Below are 19,429 nucleotides of genomic sequence, written 5' to 3'. Positions count from 1 at the left end.
AATGTAGTATAATCCGCCCGACATATTTTGGCATCCTGATTTTGTCTGCCCGGCTCTTTGATTTAAATTTTTCATCATATGCGAGTTTGACCGAATGGGCATTTGTTTTGGTGCACCAAACACTACATGCGCACGTAGAAGCTCCCTCCACCCTATCTTTTCTTTTTGGTTTACTGCAAAAAGATGGAGAAACCCGCACCACGTCATTAGTTTTTTTTTTTTTTTTTAAATTTTATATTTTTTTAATTCATAAAAGAATGACATTTTTGTATTTGGAGATAACTTCTCTTGCAACGGGAGAAAATCTTTCGTGACAAAGACACAAATTTAGTGAAAACACTTGTTTAATAGATATTTATCATGTGTTAAAAAAACGATTACTCGTTTAACAGATGTTTGCAAAATGATACTTTTGGTTATGAGAGAGTATCTCTCTTTTGCAACCAAGACATACTCTTGGTGACATAACCCGTTCAACACATATTTCACACGTATTCAAAATGATTGTTTTGCATTTTGTCTTTGGTTATAAAAGAGTTTTCTCGAATTTCATGAACTTATTTGTATTTTGAGATTTTCATTGGATGTTGACTTGGGCATATGGCCTACATGAAACAGGCATATGGCCAATATATGTTTATCATGTGTTGAAAAAGTGGATTGTTCGTTTAACAGATGCTTGAAAGATGGTGGTATGTTTGGTTATAATAGAGCATCTCCTAATGGCATCCCCGATCAATAAATTGTTGACACGTATTACAAAAGTGTAAAACAAGAGTAAAAATTCTTTCCGAATCTAAAAAAACTGAGCCTAAGGATTGATTCAGGCCATTGAAATTTGATCCAACGGCAACAAACATGAAGCCCATCTAAAATTATAATAATTGTAGCTGTTGGATCAAATTTCAACAACCCGAATCATTTAATTCTTAGGCTTAGTTTTTTAAGATTCGAAGAGGATTATGCTCGTACAACAATTCCAAAACGATTCTCACTACCACGCTGCGTCTGGTCTTTTGTTACAAAAGAGCTTCCTTAGGTTTCATAAACTAATTTGGATTTTGAGATTTCCTTTGGAAGTGGCCTTGGGCTGTTGGGCTTACGGATTGCATGAAAGAGGCTTCCATATAAATTGATAGCAAAAGAGGCCCAATAAGAAGGTGATAAGGCCCAAACCAAGAAAACAAACAGTGATTATAGTTCTTACATTGCGTTTCACGTCCCTGTGTGCGTCGGTGTGTTCCGACTTCTGCAAATTTCCCCATTCATTTTCTCGTAGTCTCCCTCCCACAATTGAAAAATCCACCCACCTCCTTCCTCTCGGTCCTCCTGTGATTACCTCAAATTCCATGGCGCTGGTTATAAGTAAATAAAAAATAAGCAACGATCAAAGCTCGCCGGAGAAGACCAAGATACAGAATGGCGTCTCCGGCGTCGACACCGGAGTCGATCTTTCTCGAAGACTTCGGTCAAAAGGTTGACCTGACGCGGCGAATCCGCGAGGTTTTAGTGAACTACCCGGAGGGGACGACGGTGCTCAAAGAGCTCATCCAGAACGCCGACGATGCCGGCGCTACCACCGTCCGACTCTGCCTCGACCGTAGACTTCACGGCACGGACTCCCTTCTTTCGGCGACCTTGGCGCCGTGGCAAGGCCCCGCGCTCCTGGCCTATAACGATGCCGTTTTCACGGAGGAAGACTTTGTAAGTATTTCGAGGATCGGCGGGAGTAGCAAGCATGGCCAGGCCTCAAAAACCGGCCGATTCGGGTAATTCCTTTTCCATTTTCTCTAATTTCTGTGTAATGCTTGCTGTTGGCGGGAAATTGAGACTTAGGGTTCTGATTTTCTTTTATTTCTGTGTAATTTTCAGGGTTGGGTTCAACTCAGTGTACCATTTAACTGATTTGCCGTCGTTTGTGAGTGGGAAGTATGTGGTGTTGTTTGATCCCCAAGGCATTTTTCTGCCAAAGGTTTCGGCATCCAATCCCGGAAAGCGAATTGACTATGTTTCTTCTTCAGCTATCTCTGTATACAAAGATCAGTTCTTGCCTTATTGTGCTTTCGGTTGCGACATGAAAACACCATTTGCAGGAACTCTATTCCGTTTCCCTCTGAGGAATGCAGACCAGGCGGCAACCAGTAAGCTTTCTAGGCAAGAGTATTCCCAAGACGACCTTTCTTCCTTGTTTGTTCAGCTTTATGAGGAAGGAGTTTTCACCTTACTTTTCCTTAAAAATGTCATGCGTGTTGAAATGTATGTGTGGGAAGACCGGGACTATGAGCCCAGGAAGCTTTACTCCTGCTCGGTCAATTCTGCCAGTGATGACATTGTTTCGCACCGGCAAGCAGCGTTGAGATTTCCCAAGTCGGTAAACTCTACAGAGAGTCAGGTGGACTGCTATTCAGTAGAGTTTTTAAGTGAGGCAACAATTGGGACCCAATCTGAGAAGAAGACAGATAGTTTTTATTTAGTGCAGATGCTGGCATCCACATCCAGTAGGATTGGTTCTTTTGCAGCTAAAGCTTCTAAGGAATATGATATTCACTTGCTGCCATGGGGATCAGTTGCAGCTTGCATATCCGATAATTCAGCACATGTAATTTGTGATATCTAATACTTTCATGGTTCTCTATTTAGTTGCATTTGAGTTACTTTCCTATTTATAAGATCCAGTAGAACTTATATTGGTGTAATGTGATTTTGTGCAGACTCTCAAGCTTGGTCGTGCATTCTGCTTTCTCCCTCTGCCCGTAAGGACTGGCCTCAATGTACAAGTTAATGGATACTTTGAGGTCTCTTCGAATCGTCGTGGCATTTGGTATGGGGCTGACATGGACAGAAGTGGGAAAATCCGTTCTGTATGGAACAGGCTTCTTTTAGAAGATGTTGTGGCACCTGCTTTTACGCAACTTCTTCTTGGTGTAAGGGGGCTGCTAGATTCCAGGAACTTGTACTATTCTTTATGGCCTAATGGTTCTTTTGAAGAGCCGTGGAATATTCTTGTTGAGCATATATACAGAAACATTTCTAGTGCTCCTGTGTTGTATTCAGATCTTGACGGTGGAAAATGGGTGTCACCAATTGAAGCTTTTCTACATGACGAGGAAGTTACTAAGAGTAAGGAACTTAGTGAGGCCCTTATTGATCTAGGAATGCCTGTTGTGTGTTTGCACAATGGTCTATTTAACATGCTCTTGAAATATGCTTCCAGTTTTCAGCAGAAGGTGGTCACTCCTGATGCAGTACGTTGTTTTGCCAGAGAGTGTAGATCTGTTTCTACCCTGGGAAAATATCACAAGCTTGTACTGTTGGAATATTGTCTTGAAGATTTGCTTGATGCTGATGTTGGAACACATGCATATAACCTGCCCCTGCTTCCACTGGCAAATGGTGAATTTGGATCATTGTCGGATACCTCCAAAGGAATTTCATACTTTGTTTGCAATGACTTAGAATACATGCTGCTTCAACATTTATATGATAGAGTAATTGACAAGAACATTCCCATCAACGTACTAAGTAGACTCTCTGCTATTGCTAAGTCCTCCAAGGCGAATCTTGTTATTTTCAATATTCAGTGCTTCCTTCAGTTTTATCCAAGATTTGTACCTGCTGACTGGAAATACAAAAGCAAAGTATTATGGGACCCAGAATGCTGTCATAATCACCCCACTTCAACATGGTTTGTGCTATTTTGGAAGTATCTTCGGAATCAGTGTGATAAGCTGTCATTGTTTAGCGATTGGCCCATTTTGCCAACTACTTCTGGCCATCTGTACAGAACCTCTAGACAGTCGAAATTGATCGATGCAGAAAAGCTTTCTGACAAGATGAAAGAAATACTTGTTAAAATTGGTTGCAAGATCCTGAACCCCAATTATGGAGTTGAACACTCAGATTTATCTCATTATGTAAGTGATGGTAATGCTGCAGGGCTTCTGGAGTCTATATATGATGCTGTCTCTTTAAATTATGGCAGCGTAGTAACATGTTTTGATAATTTGGAAGCCAAAGAGAGGGATGAACTTCGTGCATTTTTTCTTGATCCGAAGTGGTATTTTGGAGACTGTTTGCATGAGTCTGACATAAGAAATTGCAAGAGGCTGCCTATTTATAAAGTCCATGGTGGTGGATCTACTCAAAGTTTCCAATTCTCTGATCTTGAAAATTCGCAGAAGTACTTACCACCCTTAGACATCCCTGAGTTCTTTCTTGGAGCTGAGTTCCTTATTAGCTCGTCAGATGTTGAGGTTGACATTCTGTTAAGATATTTTGGCATTGAGAGAATGGGGAAGGCACGCTTCTATAAGCAGCAGGTGTTAAACAGAGTAGGGGAGCTACTACCTGAAGTTCGTGACAGCATTGTTCTTTCAATTCTGCAAAACCTGCCACAGTTGTGTGTTGAGGATGTATCTTTCAGGGATTATTTGAGAAATTTAGAATTTATTCCAACACTCGGTGGTGCTCTTAGGTGTCCTACTGCATTATATGATCCTCGCAATGAAGAGTTATATGCACTGTTAGAGGATTCTGATTGTTTTCCCTATGGTTCTTTTCAAGAACCTGGTATTTTGGACATGCTACAAGGCTTGGGCCTTAGAACATCTGTGACCCCTGAGACAGTCATACAAAGTGCACGACAGGTAGAACGGCTAATGCATGAGGATCAGAAAAAGGCCCATTTAAAGGGCAAGGTACTTCTGTCCTACTTAGAAGTTAATGCAATGAAATGGATACCCCATCCTGTAAATGATGATCAAGGAACAGTGAACAGAATGCTGTCACGAGCTGCAACCGCATTCAAACCGCGGAACTTGAAGTCTGACCTCGAAAAGTTCTGGAATGATCTTCGGCTGATCAGTTGGTGCCCGGTGGTAGTTTCTGCTCCATTTCAAACGTTACCATGGCCTGTTGTGTCATCTGTTGTTGCTCCACCGAAGCTTGTAAGATTGCAAGCAGATATGTGGCTTGTTTCAGCCAGCATGCGAATACTTGATGGAGAGTGTTCATCCACAGCACTATCATCTGCTCTTGGATGGTCTTCTCCACCTGGTGGAAGTGTCATTGCAGCCCAACTACTTGAGCTTGGAAAAAATAACGAGATTGTGAATGATCAGGTTCTTCGTCAGGAATTAGCCTTGGCAATGCCAAGGATATATTCAATGCTGACAGGATTGATTGGTTCAGATGGGATGGACATTGTGAAGGCTGTTCTTGAAGGTAGTCGGTGGGTTTGGGTGGGAGATGGATTTGCAACAATAGACGAGGTTGTTCTTAATGGTCCTGTTCATATGGCTCCCTATATACGTGTCATACCAGTTGATTTAGCTGTTTTCAAGGAATTATTTATAGAGCTTGGTATTCGAGAATTCTTGAACTTTACCGATTATGCTAGTATTTTATGTAGAATGGCTTTGAAGAAAGAATCCTCTCCTCTCCATGCACGGGAAATGAGAGCAGCCTTATTGATTGTACAGCATTTGGCTGAAGTTCAGATACAAGACCAGAAAGTTAAGATTTATTTACCGGACATGTCAGGCAGATTATACCCTGCCAGTGACTTAGTTTATAATGATGCTCCGTGGTTGCTTGGCTCAGAGGATCACAATAGCCTTTTTGGCGGTCCACCTAATTTGGCACTGACTGGAAGAACAACAGTTCAGAAATTTGTGCACGGGAACATATCTATTGATGTTGCAGAGAAGCTTGGTGTTTGCTCTCTGCGCAGGACCTTGCTAGCTCAGAGTGCTGATTCTATGAATTTGAGTTTATCTGGAGCTGCTGAAGCTTTTGGACAGCATGAAGCCTTGACAACTAGACTTAAACACATTCTTGAGATGTATGCAGATGGACCTGGAATTCTATTTGAGCTGGTTCAAAATGCAGAGGATGCAGGAGCTTCTGAGGTAACCTTTCTCCTGGACAAAACTCAGTATGGGACTTCTTCTGTTCTTTCACCGGAAATGGCAGATTGGCAAGGCCCTGCTTTATACTGTTTTAATGACTCTGTCTTTGGTCCCCAAGATCTCTATGCAATCTCACGCATTGGCCAAGAAAGTAAACTAGAGAAGCCTTTCGCAATTGGGAGATTTGGGCTCGGTTTTAATTGTGTCTATCATTTCACAGACATCCCCACATTTGTTTCTGGTGAAAACATTGTTATGTTTGATCCTCATGCCTGTAATTTGCCTGGGATCTCTCCATCACATCCCGGCCTTCGAATTAAATTTGCGGGAAGAAGGATTATGGAACAATTTCCTGATCAATTTTCTCCTTTCTTACACTTTGGGTGTGACTTGCAACATCCATTTCCTGGAACCCTTTTCAGGTTTCCACTCAGGAGTGCCAGTACTGCTTCCAGAAGCCAAATAAAGAAGGAGGGATATGCACCTGAAGATGTCATATCCCTGTTTGCTTCATTTTCTAAAGTTGTTTCTGAGACCTTGCTTTTTCTACGTAATGTGAAAGTTATCTCTGTTTTTGTGAAGGAAGGAAGTGGACATGAAATGAAACTTTTACATCGCGTCCATAAGCATTGCAATAGTGAGCCTGAAATGGGCCCTAATGGACTGCAGGATGTGTTTAGCTTGTTTGATGGGAATCGGCATAGCGGAATGGATAAAGATCAATTCCTAAAGAAATTGAGAAAGTCAATGGACAGTGATTTGCCATATAAATGTCAGAAGATTGTAATTACAGAAGAAAACTCATCTGGTAGTTTATCACACTCCTGGATAACATCTGAGTGTCTAGGTGGTGCACAAGCTAAGAACAAATCTGCAGTTTTGAATGACAAGTCCCAAAGTTATATACCCTGGGCATGCGTTGCTGCATATTTACAATCTGTCAAGGTTGGTTCGGGAATGAGCGGTATCCCGGAGATGACTGATGCCAGTGCTTCAAATGCGTTTCAAGTCTCCACAGGTTCTTTTCAAGATAGGAAATATTTTGAAGGCCGTGCCTTCTGTTTCTTACCACTTCCAATTAGTACTGGTCTCCCGGCACATGTTAATGCATATTTCGAATTATCATCAAATAGGAGAGACATCTGGTTTGGTAGCGACATGGCTGGTGGTGGAAAAAAACGCTCAGATTGGAATATGTATCTGCTTGAGGGTGTTGTTGCCCCTGCTTATGGTCACATGCTAGAGAAGATAGCACTGGAGATTGGCCCATGTGATTTGTTCTTTTCACTTTGGCCTGAAACAAGAGGATTAGAACCCTGGGCTTTAGTGGTGCGGGAACTCTACACTTTCATTGCTGACTGTGGTCTTCGTGTATTATATACAAAAGCTCGAGGTGGCCAGTGGATCTCAACAAAACAAGCCATATTCCCTGATTTTACTTTTGACAAGGTGGATGAGCTTATTGAAGCATTATCAGATGCTGGTCTTCCTCTGGTCACTGTTTCGAAGCCAATTGTAGAGAGATTTATGGACGTTTGCCCCTCATTGCATTTTTTGACACCACAGTTGTTAAAAACTTTGTTAATTCGAAGGAAACGTGAATTCAAGGATAGAAACACAGTGATATTGACCCTTGAATATTGCTTACTTGATTTGAAGATACCCGTCCAATCTGCTGGTTTGTATGGTTTGCCGTTACTACCCCTTGCTGATGGTTCATTTACAACATTTGACAAGAATGGGGTTGGGGAAAGAATATATATTGCACGAGGGGATGAGTATGATCTTCTCAAGGATTCGGTTTCTAATCAACTTGTAGATTGTGGAATCCCAGAAGGAGTTTATGAGAAGCTATGTTTCATAGCCCAAAGCGAGGCCTCAAATGTTTCTTTCCTGTCTTGCCTTTTACTGGAGAAACTCCTTTTGAAATTACTTCCGGCAGAGTGGCATCATGCAAAACAGGTGACATGGGCTCCTGGTCAGCAGGGCCAACCAAGTTTAGAGTGGATAAGACTTCTCTGGAGCTATTTGAGGTCATCTTGTGATGACTTGTCACTTTTTTCTAAGTGGCCAATATTGCCTGTTGGGAATTATTGTCTCCTGCAACTAGTTGAAAATTCGAATGTAATCAAGGATGATGGCTGGAGTGAGAACATGTCATCTTTGTTGCTGAAAATAGGATGCGTTTTCCTGAGGCAAGACCTTCCGATAGATCATCCACAGTTGAAAAATTTTGTGCAGTTGCCAACAGCAATTGGCTTATTAAATGCACTTCTGGCGGTTGCAGGTAGGTCAGAGAACATTGAGGGGCTTTTTCACAATGCATCGGAAGGAGAGATGCATGAACTTCGGAGTTTCATTCTTCAGTCCAAATGGTTTATCGAAGAAAAAATGGAATATAAACATATAGACATCATAAAACACCTTCCTATGTTTGAGTCATATAAAAGTAGAAAACTAGTAAGTCTGAGTAATCCTATCAAATTGCTTAAACCTGGTGACGTTCAGGAGGATTTTTTGAGTGATGACTTTGTACGCGCAGAATCAGAAAAGGAAAAAAGTATTCTGAGAAGATATTTAGAGATCAAAGAACCCTCCAGGATGGAATTCTACAAAGATCATCTACTTAACCGCCTGCCAGAGTTTCTTTCAGAGCCGGGATCTCTTTCGGCTATTCTGCATGGTGTACAGCTTTTAGTTGAAGCGGATAATTCCTTGAAATCTACACTTTCTGAAATACCCTTTGTCTTGACAGCCGATGGGTCTTGGCAGCAGCCTTCCAGGTATAACTTACGTGATCTAAGTTTATATGGAATATATAAGTTTCTTTCTTTTAATAAAAATAAACCTCTTGAGTCCTATTTATAGGTTCTAAGCTTTAGGTTACAAATTTAAAATTGAACTTCAAACAGCAAACAAAACCCTGACACAAATAGCAGAGAAGAGAGTCAAGAGACTTCTAATTTAGTTTTTTTGTGATTCAGTTTCTAGTACTAAATACTAATTACAGTGGATTCTTATGGTTTGGTCTTCGGTGCAATTTAACGTTCTTAATCCTAGTGGTCTTCTTGACCACATATTTTGTCCTCTTGTTTTATTGTCTTTTGCAATAAAATACTGTCTTAGTTAAAAAAAAAAAAAAAAAGAGGGTTCTTAAGTTGTCAACGTTGTTTATTTAATTTATTTATTTTATATAAGCAAGTTCAAGTTGGTGAATACAAATTTGCTCAAATTCCATGAGTTAGTGTTGAACCAAGATGAAATCCATCCTGTTATATTCATTTCTAGTACTGTTTATTTGTGCTGTCCTAATATTAGATTAGGCATATGCTGTGGTGTAGATATAGGTAGGGGTTTTTGTTTTTTTGAACAAAGTGACAGAGTTGTAGTTTGAGTTTGTTTTTTATGAGATTTATATTAACAGGATGGTGGACATCTTGTTCCCCGACTGTTTATACCTTGTTTTTTGATTACTATTATTATTAACAAAGTTTGGTAAAAAAAGAAGAAGAAAAAAGACCAAGATTTTATCCAACACCTTTGGACCTATAAGATCCTTCTTAATATTGATGCTTAGAATTTTACATGTATGTCTTGCTCTTCCATATCTATGTAAATGGTATCAAGATGAAGTATATAAATATGTTTTTTTACATTAGTTTTGAAGTTCCAAGGTGATCTGTTAACACCACACACTATTTTCACCATACGTGCCTTACATCCTTTAATTAGCTTATGGTTATAATGCTATTTGATGTATTATTGTTTCACAGGCTCTATGATCCTCGAGTGCCTGCACTTAGGAAGGTGCTACACAGAGAAGTGTTTTTCCCTTCTGACAAATTCTCAGATACAGAAACTTTGGATATTTTAGTTACGCTTGGACTCAGAAGAACTTTGGGCTATTCTGGTTTGCTCGACTGTGCGAGATCAGTTTCTTTGTTGCATGATTCTGGCGAATCAGAGACGCTAAGCTATGCGAGGAGGTTGCTTGTTTGTTTAGATGCTCTTTCACTTAAGCTCTCGATTGGGGAGGAAGGAAATCTTGATGAGTCAAAGAATTCAATTTTCCACAAGGACAATGCAGCTGAGGATGGCGATGTTATGCATGATGAGTCTCTTAACAGAAATGGGAACCAAATTTTAGAGGATTTGGACATAGATTCTTTCATAAGTAATTTGATTGATGATCAGCCAGAAGAGGATTTTTGGTCTGAAATGAGGACTATTGCTTGGTGTCCTGTATGTGCTGATCCACCTCTAAAAGGAATCCCGTGGTTGAAGTCCAGTAACCAGGTATCACCCCCATGCAAAGTGAGACCTAAATCCCAGATGTTTGTGGTATCCTACTCAATGCATATACTAGAGGGTGAATGCTGCTCGTTGTACCTGCAACAAAGACTTGGTTGGATGGATCGCCCAAACATACATGTTTTATCCACACAGTTGATTGAGCTATCCAAGTTATATAGACAGCTCAAATTACATCCATCTGATCTACCTGTTGTTGATGCTGCACTTTCTGATGGAATTCCATCACTCTATTCAATGATGCAAGAGCATATTGGCACTGATGAATTTGCAGAGCTAAAATCAGCATTAGATGGTGTTTCCTGGGTTTGGATTGGGGATAACTTTGTTGTTCCAAATGCTCTTGCATTTGATTCACCTGTGAAATTTACACCATATTTGTATGTTTTACCTTCTGAATTATCGGAATTCAGAGATCTGCTCATGAAATTAGGTGTGAGAATTAGTTTTGATATTTGGGACTATTTGCATGTCTTACAACGATTGCGAAATGATGTGAAAGGATTCCCGTTGTCAACAGATCAGTTAAATTTTGTCCATTGTATCCTTGATGCTGTAGCAGATTGTTGCTCAGAGAAGCCACTTTTTGAAGCATCTAACACTCCAATCTTAATTCCAGATTCTTCTGGAGTTCTTATGGATGCTTGCAATCTCGTGTATAATGATGCACCATGGATGGATAGCAGTACTCCCATTGGGAAATATTTTATACATCCAAGTATTAGCAATGATCTGGCGTGTAGGTTGGGGGTAAAATCACTTCGCTGCCTCTCTTTAGTTGATGATGACATGACTAAAGATCTTCCTTGCATGGACTATGCTAGAATAAAGGAGCTTTTGGCATCACATGGGGACAATGACCTTTTATTGTTCGACCTACTTGAGTTGGCAGATTGCTGCAAAGCCACTAAGCTACACCTAATCTTTGACAAGAGGGAACATCCTCGCCAGTCTTTGTTGCAACACAATATGGGTAACTGAAATATTTGTATAATTTATTGTTGAATGAGTTAATTTATTTCCTAACATGTGATTAGGTGTAATGTTCTTCTAGTTGCAAAGCATATGAATTAAGCTTAATTTTGTTTACAAAATTGTGATTACTGCAGGTGAATTTCAAGGGCCTGCCCTATTAGCCATTCTAGAAGGGGTTAGCTTGAGTAGAGAGGAAGTAAGTAGCCTCCAATTTCTACCTCCATGGAGACTAAGGGGCAGTACACTTAACTATGGTTTGGCTTTGCTTAGCTGTTATTTTGTCTGTGATCTCCTCTCAGTGGTTTCTGGTGGCTACTTATACATGTTTGATCCTCGTGGTTTGGTGCTTGCTGCACCGTCAACCTGTGCTCCTGCAGCAAAAATGTTTTCTTTGATAGGTATTTGTTCATAGGCCATTCATTCAATATATTATCTGCTCCCCAAGGATGATGTTGCACCCATATTTAAACTTTTCTGATAATCATTATGATTTCCCTAGTGTTTTTTAGCTTTTATCTTTTCTTTTTGTAGTTTTTTTAACTGACTCAGATATGCCTCAATGACAAAAGTAATAGTTTTTATCTTCTTATTGACCACTTTGTTCTGTGGTTGTGGTGTGGTAACTTAACATCATGCCACAGTTTCATCTCGTGATGAGTAGAATTGAAGACAAGAACTTTCTAATGCTTGGTCTTCAGGTACTAATTTGACTGACCGGTTCCGTGATCAATTTAATCCCATGCTGATTGGTCACAATATGTCATGGCCATCATCGGATTCTACTATTATTCGCATGCCTCTGTCTTCTGAATGCTTTGAACTTGGATCAAGGAGAATAAAGCAGATTAGTGACAGATTTATGGAGCACTCTTCTAGATCACTTATATTCTTAAAGTCGGTAATGCAGGTATTGTTAGTGTTTAATTTTTCTGTGTATGTAGCTATTAATCACAGCACTTTACTTCATAATACTTTTATTTATGAGCAGGTGTCAATCTCAACATGGGAGGAAGGAAACCCACAGCCTTGTGAGGACTATTCAGTTAGCATTGATTTGTCATCTGCTATCATGAGAAATCCCTTTTCAGAGAAAAAGTGGAGGAAGTTTCAAATATCTCGATTGTTTAATAGCTCCAATGCTGCAACAAAATTGCATGTAATAGATGTACATTTGAACAATGGGGCTGCAAGAGTTGTTGACCGATGGCTCGTTGCACTCAGCCTAGGCTCTGGGCAAACGAGAAACATGGCTCTAGATAGGTATGTTATGGAAGAAAGTGGATATTAGATTTTTTTTATTCCCTGATCTGTCGCTGCAGAGTCTACCATTTAGAAGTTAAAATTTGAAAATATACATGTGATGCTCCCCCTTTGATTAGTTTGCGAAGTCAATACTTTGAGGGCCGGACAATTGATAGTGGAATCAGTGATTTCATATATATGGCAAACTTAGATGACTTGACGGGTAAAGTTGCATTAAGTAAGCTATCAGGATCTGTAAATTTATATGGCGTTTGCTTTCTGTACAATTTTAAGTGATAAATTTAAATTTCTAAAATCATTAACATTAGTTGCATTCCGTGATTTAAAGGTGCTTCATATTCTTTTTTGTCAATTGGACCATCCAGGATAGACAATAATCCGTACTGTCATTTTCACGCACTTTTACTCCTTAGACTGGATTTCTCCATGCAAAAGGATCCAGTCCTGTATCATGGGTCAACTGGAAAATTGTTTGACTTAACATTATAAGAATTCTTATGGTTCCAGTAATGACTTTGAACCAAGGGAGACCATCTTGTTTTAAGTATGGCTAGAAGCATTGAGCTGTGAAACTTGCTGACATGGAGAATATCCTTCTAAGGAACTTCTCAGATAAGTTTCTACAAATGGTTCTCTACAATAACGAGCTTGATGAAATCCACCTATTTCTTTGCAGGCGATATCTCGCATACAACTTGACACCTGTTGCCGGAGTTGCAGCACATATATCCCGTGATGGCCATCCTGCAGATGTTTGTCTAGCAAGTTCTATCATGTCCCCTCTTCCTCTGTCTGGTGGTATAAATATACCTGTTACTGTTCTTGGATGTTTCCTGGTTTGTCACAATGGAGGTCGCTCCCTTTTTAATTACCAAGAAAAGCAAGCTTCAGAAGAGGCACGGGCTGATGCTGGAAATTATTTGATGGAAGCCTGGAACAGAGAGTTGATGTCATGTGTGCGGGATTCCTACATTGAATTGATATTGGAAATCCAGAGGTTAAGAAAAGATGCTTCTAATTCTTCAATCGAATCAAGTGTAAGTCGTGCAATCAGCCTGTCTTTGAAGGCTTATGAAGACAAAATTTATTCCTTTTGGCCAAGGTCTAATGTGCAAAATATGGTCAAACTACAAGGAAATGGTTGTAGTTTAGTTCCAATGGAAGTGCTGAAACCAGAATGGGAATGCTTAATTGAACAGGTGATAAGGCCTTTCTATGCTCGTGTTGTTGACCTTCCTGTGTGGCAGCTTTACTCTGGAAACCTAGCCAAGGCTGAAGAGGGTATGTTTCTTTCACAGCCAGGGAATGGGGTGGGTGGTAATCTGCTTCCAGCTACAGTTTGTAGCTTTGTAAAGGAGCACTACCCTGTGTTTTCAGTACCTTGGGAGTTGGTAACTGAAATTCAAGCCCTGGGGATTACAGTTCGGGAAGTGAAACCTAAAATGGTTCGGAATCTTTTAAGAGTTTCTTCGACATCTTTTGTTCTCCGATCAGTTGATATGTATATAGATGTTCTTGAGTACTGCTTGTCTGATATTGAGATTCGGGAATCATCTAATTCAAATGGAAATTCTCTGACAGTTGACCACAGTAACTCTAACTATATCCATAGGGAAAGTCAAGTTGTTGGTAGCAGTTCTGCTCCTGTTTCAGTCCTTAATATGCATAATTTTCCTGCATCGTCTATGCAGAATGCTAGCAGTTCAGGAGATGCAATTGAAATGGTAGCAAATCTGGGGAAGGCTTTATTTGATTTTGGCCGAGGAGTTGTTGAGGATATTGGTAGGGCTGGAGGGCCCTTGGCTCAGAGGAACATGGTTGCAGGTAGCAGTAATGGCATCTATGGAAATGGAGACCAAAATCTTCTATCAATAGCAGCTGAGCTTAAAGGTTTACCATTCCCAACTGCAGCAAACCATTTGACCAAGTTGGGCATTACTGAACTTTGGGTTGGGAACAAGGAGCAACAGGCGTTGATGGTTTCTTTGGCTGAAAAGTTTGTCCACCCTAAAGTATTGGAAAGGTCAATCTTGGCTGATATTTTTTCAAATGGTGTGCTACTATCATTATTAAAACTGCAAAATTTCACCCTTCAGCTACTGGCCAGTCATATGAGGATAGTTTTTCATGGTAACTGGGTGAATCATGTAATGGGCTCAAATATGGTTCCTTGGTTTTCATGGGAGAATGATACATCAAGCTTTGGTGGTGAAGGAGGTCCTTCCCCCGAATGGATAAGACTCTTCTGGAAAAATTTCAGTGGCAGTTCAGAAGACCTCTTACTCTTTTCTGACTGGCCCCTCATTCCCGCTTTTCTTGGTCGGCCAATCTTATGCCGTGTTAGGGAGCGTAATTTGGTTTTCATTCCACCCTTGGTTATTATTCCAACATCAGAAGAAGGTGCCTTGGAAATGGGAGCAACTGGAAGCAATGATATGCCTGAATCTGAATCTGTTCAAGCTTACATTTCAGCTTTTGAAGTAGCTAAAAACACTCATCCTTGGTTGTTATCATTGTTGAATCTCTGCAACATACCTATATTTGATATAGCTTTTCTGGACTGTGCTGTTTCATGCAACTGCTTCCCTGCTCCTGGCCAATCTTTAGGGCAAATTATTGCTTCCAAGTTGGTTGCAGTTAGAAATGCTGGCTATTTCTCTGAACTTACATCCCTTTCAGCTTCAAATTGTGATGCACTTTTTGCACTTTTGGCTAATGACTTTTTGTCAAATGGCTCTAATTTTAGAGGGGAAGAACTTGAAGTTTTACGTTCGCTTCCTATATATAAAACGGTTGTGGGTTCATACACACGATTGTTTAGTGATGACCAGTGTATCATTTCTTCAAGTTCATTCCTTAAACCATATGATGAACGTTGTCTCTCCTATTCCACTGATTCAGTTGAATTTTCATTACTTCGAGCACTTGGAGTCTCTGAATTGCATGATCAGCAGATTTTAATAAGGTTTGGCTTGCCTGGGTTTGAAGGTAAACCCGAATCTGAAAAGGAGGATATACTAATATATCTTTACACAAATTGGCAAGACCTACAAATGGATTCTTCTGTAATTGAAGCTTTAAAGGAGGCTAAATTTGTAAGGAATTCTGATGAGTTTTGCACATATCTGTCTAAGCCCAAGGATTTATATGATCCTGGCGATGCTTTACTAACATCTGTTTTCTCTGGAGAGAGGAAAAAGTTTCCAGGAGAAAGGTTTAATTCAGATAGGTGGCTTCGCATTTTGAGAAAAACTGGTCTCCGAACTGCAACAGAATCTGAGGTGATACTTGAATGTGCCAAAAGAGTAGAGTTTCTTGGAACTGAATGCATGAAGTCCAGAGATTTGGATGATTTTGAGGATTTAAGCAATGCTCAGAATGAAGTTTCAGTGGAAGTTTGGACACTAGCTGGATCTGTTGTTGAAACGGTGTTCTCAAACTTTGCTGTCCTCTACGGCAACAACTTCTGCGATCTCCTTGGAAAAATTAAATGCATACCTGCGGAATTTGGTTTTCCAAATGTTGTTGGAAAAAAGGGTGGCAAGAGAGTACTCACTTCATATAGCGAAGCCATTCTGTCAAGGGATTGGCCTCTGGCTTGGAGTTATGCTCCCATTATTTCAAGACAAAATCTTGTTCCTCCTGAGTATTCCTGGGGATCACTCCAGCTTAGAAGCCCTCCATCTTTTCCTACTGTACTAAAACACTTGCAGGTAACTCTGGCAGTCCCTTGTGTATTCATCCAAGATGATGGATTGTGTGCTAAAATCTTTCTAACATGATTTTCCAGATTGTTGGAAAAAACGGTGGTGAAGACACACTTGCTCATTGGCCAACTGCATCAGGCATGATGACTATTGATGAAGCTTCTTGTGAAGTGTTAAAGTACTTGGATAATATTTGGAATTCCCTCTCTTCTTCAGGTAGACTCCATTCTTGGCTTTTTTTTTTCAATTGCTGTCTTGTGTCATTTCTTAATTCATAATCTTCACGTGTACTTGATCTTCTGTTTTCGTACATTATTACTATTTCTAACCTTTAGCCCAAAAAGAATAAAAAAACCTTTGGTGTTGGAGGAAATATCTCATCTCAACTGCAAATTGCTGTGTTGGTTAATTCTGCCAACTCTTTTTATTTTTTATTCCCGTTTTACTCTTTTACATTTCATAGTCCATAAACATTTGTTACTGTTAATCAGCTTTTTACATTCTGCTTTCTTTGGTTTGTGCAGATAAAATGGAGTTGCAAAGAGTTCCCTTTATACCTGCTGCAAATGGAACGCGCTTGGTGACAGCAAACATGCTTTTTGCCCGTCTAACAATTAACTTATCCCCATTTGCCTTTGAGTTGCCTACTTTATATCTTCCTTTTCTGAAGGTTCTCAAAGATTTGGGACTTCAGGACGTGCTTTCAATTGAGTCTGCGAGGGATCTTCTTTTGAATCTCCAGAAAACTTGTGGATATCAGCGTCTAAATCCAAATGAACTCCGGGCGGTGTTTGAAATTTTGCATTTTATCTGTGATGGGATTGGTGAAGACATGTCCAATGGGCCCAGTTGGACATCAGAAGCAATAGTCCCTGATGATAGCTGCAGACTTGTTCATGCTAAGTCCTGTGTGTATGTTGATTCCCATGGATCCCGATTTATAAAATGCATTGACCCTTTCAGGTTAAGATTTATACATCCAGACCTTCCAGAGAGATTGTGCATTGTCTTGGGCATTAAAAAGCTGTCTGATGTAGTCATTGAGGTAGCAGGATATTCTGACACTTCATTACTTTTTATATTAGCTTTATTTGTTTTGGTCAAATTATAGTTGTCTTTATCTTTATTCAAAATTTGCTTTGTCAATGTAGGAATTAGATCACGAGGAGCATTTGCAGACTTTGGATTACGTTGGGCCGGTTCCAATAGCAGCCATCAGAGAGAAACTGTTGAGCAAGTCACTTCAGGGTGCTGTATGGACTGTTGTAAATAGCATGGCTAGTTACATTCCTGCAATTAAGAATTTATCTCTTGGTACCATACAAAACTTATTAGAAGCTGTTGCAGAGAAGTTGCAGTTTGTTAAATGCATTCATACTCGTTTTTTGCTTCTTCCAAAGTACGTAGACATTACACAAGCAGCAAAGGATTCCATCATACCAGAGTGGGTTGATGGATCCATGCATCGAACACTTTACTTCATTAACCAGTCAAACACCAGTATATTAGTTGCTGAACCACCACCCTACATTTCGGTTTTTGATGTTATTGCAATTGTTGTGAGCCTGGTTTTGGGGTCTCCTACTCCATTACCTATTGGGTCTCTATTTGTCTGTCCTGGAGGCACTGAAACTGCAATTGTCGATATTCTGAAACTTTGTTCGGACAAGCAAGAAACGGAATCAACTAGTGGCAGCAATGGTTTGATAGGCAAAGAACTGTTGCCTCAAGACGTTCATCAGGTACAATTTCATCCATTGAGGCCCTTTTACGCTGGAGAGATAGTAGCATGGCGCTCTCAAAATGGAGAAAAGCTCAAATATGGTAGAGTTCCAGATGACGTCAGACCATCAGCAGGCCAAGCACTGTACAGATTCAAGGTGGAAACCTTAACGGGTGTGATGCAGCCTCTTCTTTCTTCACACGTTTTCTCATTCAGAAGTATAGCGATGGGCAGTGAGACTTCACCAATGCCAGTGGATGATAGTCATGCAGTAGTTAATAGCAGAACTCATGTCGAAATGCCAGAAACTTCTGGAAGCAGCGAAGCAATATCTCAGGTTTGTTCACCTCTGGTGTTGCCACCAACTCGGCATTATTGATTGTGTACTCTCATGATTGCATATCTATTTAATGGAAAAATACTTGGGAGCTCAGATTTTTCCCAACTCTCCCATGAGGTGAGATCCATAATATTGTGGGACCAGGGGAATCATTCCAAGTGAGAAATGGGAATTTTTTTGAGAAATAGTTGTGGGTTATATCATCTTTCTGTTGCATTTCTGTAACTCGAAATGGTTCTTTGTGGGCAGCTGCAAGCTGGCAAAGAGCTCCAGTATGGCCGAGTATCAGCTGAAGAACTGGTGCAAGCCGTACAAGAGATGCTTTCTGCAGCTGGGATTTATATGGATGTGGAGAAGCAGTCCCTACTGCAGAAAACAATAACGCTGCAAGAACAGTTAAAGGAGTCCCAGACAATCCTTTTGCTTGAACAGGTATGCGATTGAACCATACGTATTTACAAATGATTGTCGTATCCTTTTGTTACATAGTAAGCTACAAAAAAAAAAAAAAAAAATCATATAATGGGATTAATTTGTTCAGGAAAAAGCTGATGCGGCAGCAAAAGAAGCCGATTCAGCAAAAGCAGCATGGCTTTGTCGAGTCTGCTTGACCGCTGAAGTTGACATAACTATAGTTCCTTGTGGCCATGTACTCTGTCGGAGGTGCTCATCTGCCGTTTCCAGGTGTCCATTTTGTCGACTCCAGGTCTCCAAAACTATGAGAATATTTCGGCCGTGATCAGCCTGTTTCTTTGGGGAAGAGGTTGTGATGTGTATATATATTCAGTTTCGAAAAACGATAGTCACCTCTCTTCCATTTGATTTCTCTACTGTTTTCTTTTGCTGGAAGGGGGGAGTTAGCACGAGGAAATCATTTGAAAGTAGCAAGGGGAAAGGAATAGGTTTCGTGAAAATATAGGAAAGATGAATTCGATATTGATTTTTACCATACGAGCAAAGTTTCTGTATGCCCGTCATGTGTGGTATTGTGTAAATAGCGAGTTAATTGCCCTCCATCTTCTTCGCCCTCATCTCTCTCTCTCTCTCTCTCTCTCTCTCTCTCTCTCTCTCTCTCTCTCTCTCTCTCTCAGTCCAGCAACTCGCTTTGGTTCAGTGAGTTGGAGAACGAGTTATCCGATTCCTTCCCATCACTCCCCACTGATGCAGTACTATATGTTTTGAAGAAATTGGATAAAGACCC

At 40.2% G+C, this 19,429-nt stretch overlaps 1 protein-coding gene across 1 annotated transcript; it reads left to right on the top strand.

Annotated features, from left to right (window-relative positions):
- The first annotated feature begins 1,236 nt into the window (after positions 1 to 1,236).
- LOC137731451 (uncharacterized) lies at positions 1,237 to 19,259 on the top strand. Its single transcript, XM_068470558.1, has 13 exons — positions 1,237 to 1,769; positions 1,873 to 2,599; positions 2,712 to 8,692; positions 9,683 to 11,193; positions 11,330 to 11,593; positions 11,894 to 12,102; positions 12,184 to 12,455; positions 13,135 to 16,171; positions 16,249 to 16,381; positions 16,690 to 17,210; positions 17,317 to 18,225; positions 18,478 to 18,660; positions 18,770 to 19,259. Exons 1-13 carry the CDS (start codon positions 1,420 to 1,422, stop codon positions 18,965 to 18,967), a joined length of 14,295 nt encoding a protein of 4,764 aa, XP_068326659.1. The 5' UTR covers positions 1,237 to 1,419; the 3' UTR covers positions 18,968 to 19,259.
- The last annotated feature ends 170 nt before the right edge of the window (positions 19,260 to 19,429 follow it).

This window comes from Pyrus communis, chromosome 4, assembly GCF_963583255.1.
Source record: "Pyrus communis chromosome 4, drPyrComm1.1, whole genome shotgun sequence".
NCBI lineage: Eukaryota > Viridiplantae > Streptophyta > Magnoliopsida > Rosales > Rosaceae > Pyrus > Pyrus communis.
Note: the sequence above shows the minus strand (reverse complement) of the source record. Positions and strands in the feature narration are given on the sequence as shown.

Coding starts and splice junctions, on each gene's coding strand:
- LOC137731451 (XM_068470558.1), top strand. CDS start 1,420: ATGGCGTCTCCGGCGTCGACACCGGAGTCGATCTTTCTCGAAGACTTC. Junction 12,456..13,134: donor AGAAACATGGCTCTAGATAG/GTATGTTATGGA, acceptor ATTTCTTTGCAG/GCGATATCTCGCATACAACT. Junction 16,382..16,689: donor GAATTCCCTCTCTTCTTCAG/GTAGACTCCATT, acceptor TGGTTTGTGCAG/ATAAAATGGAGTTGCAAAGA.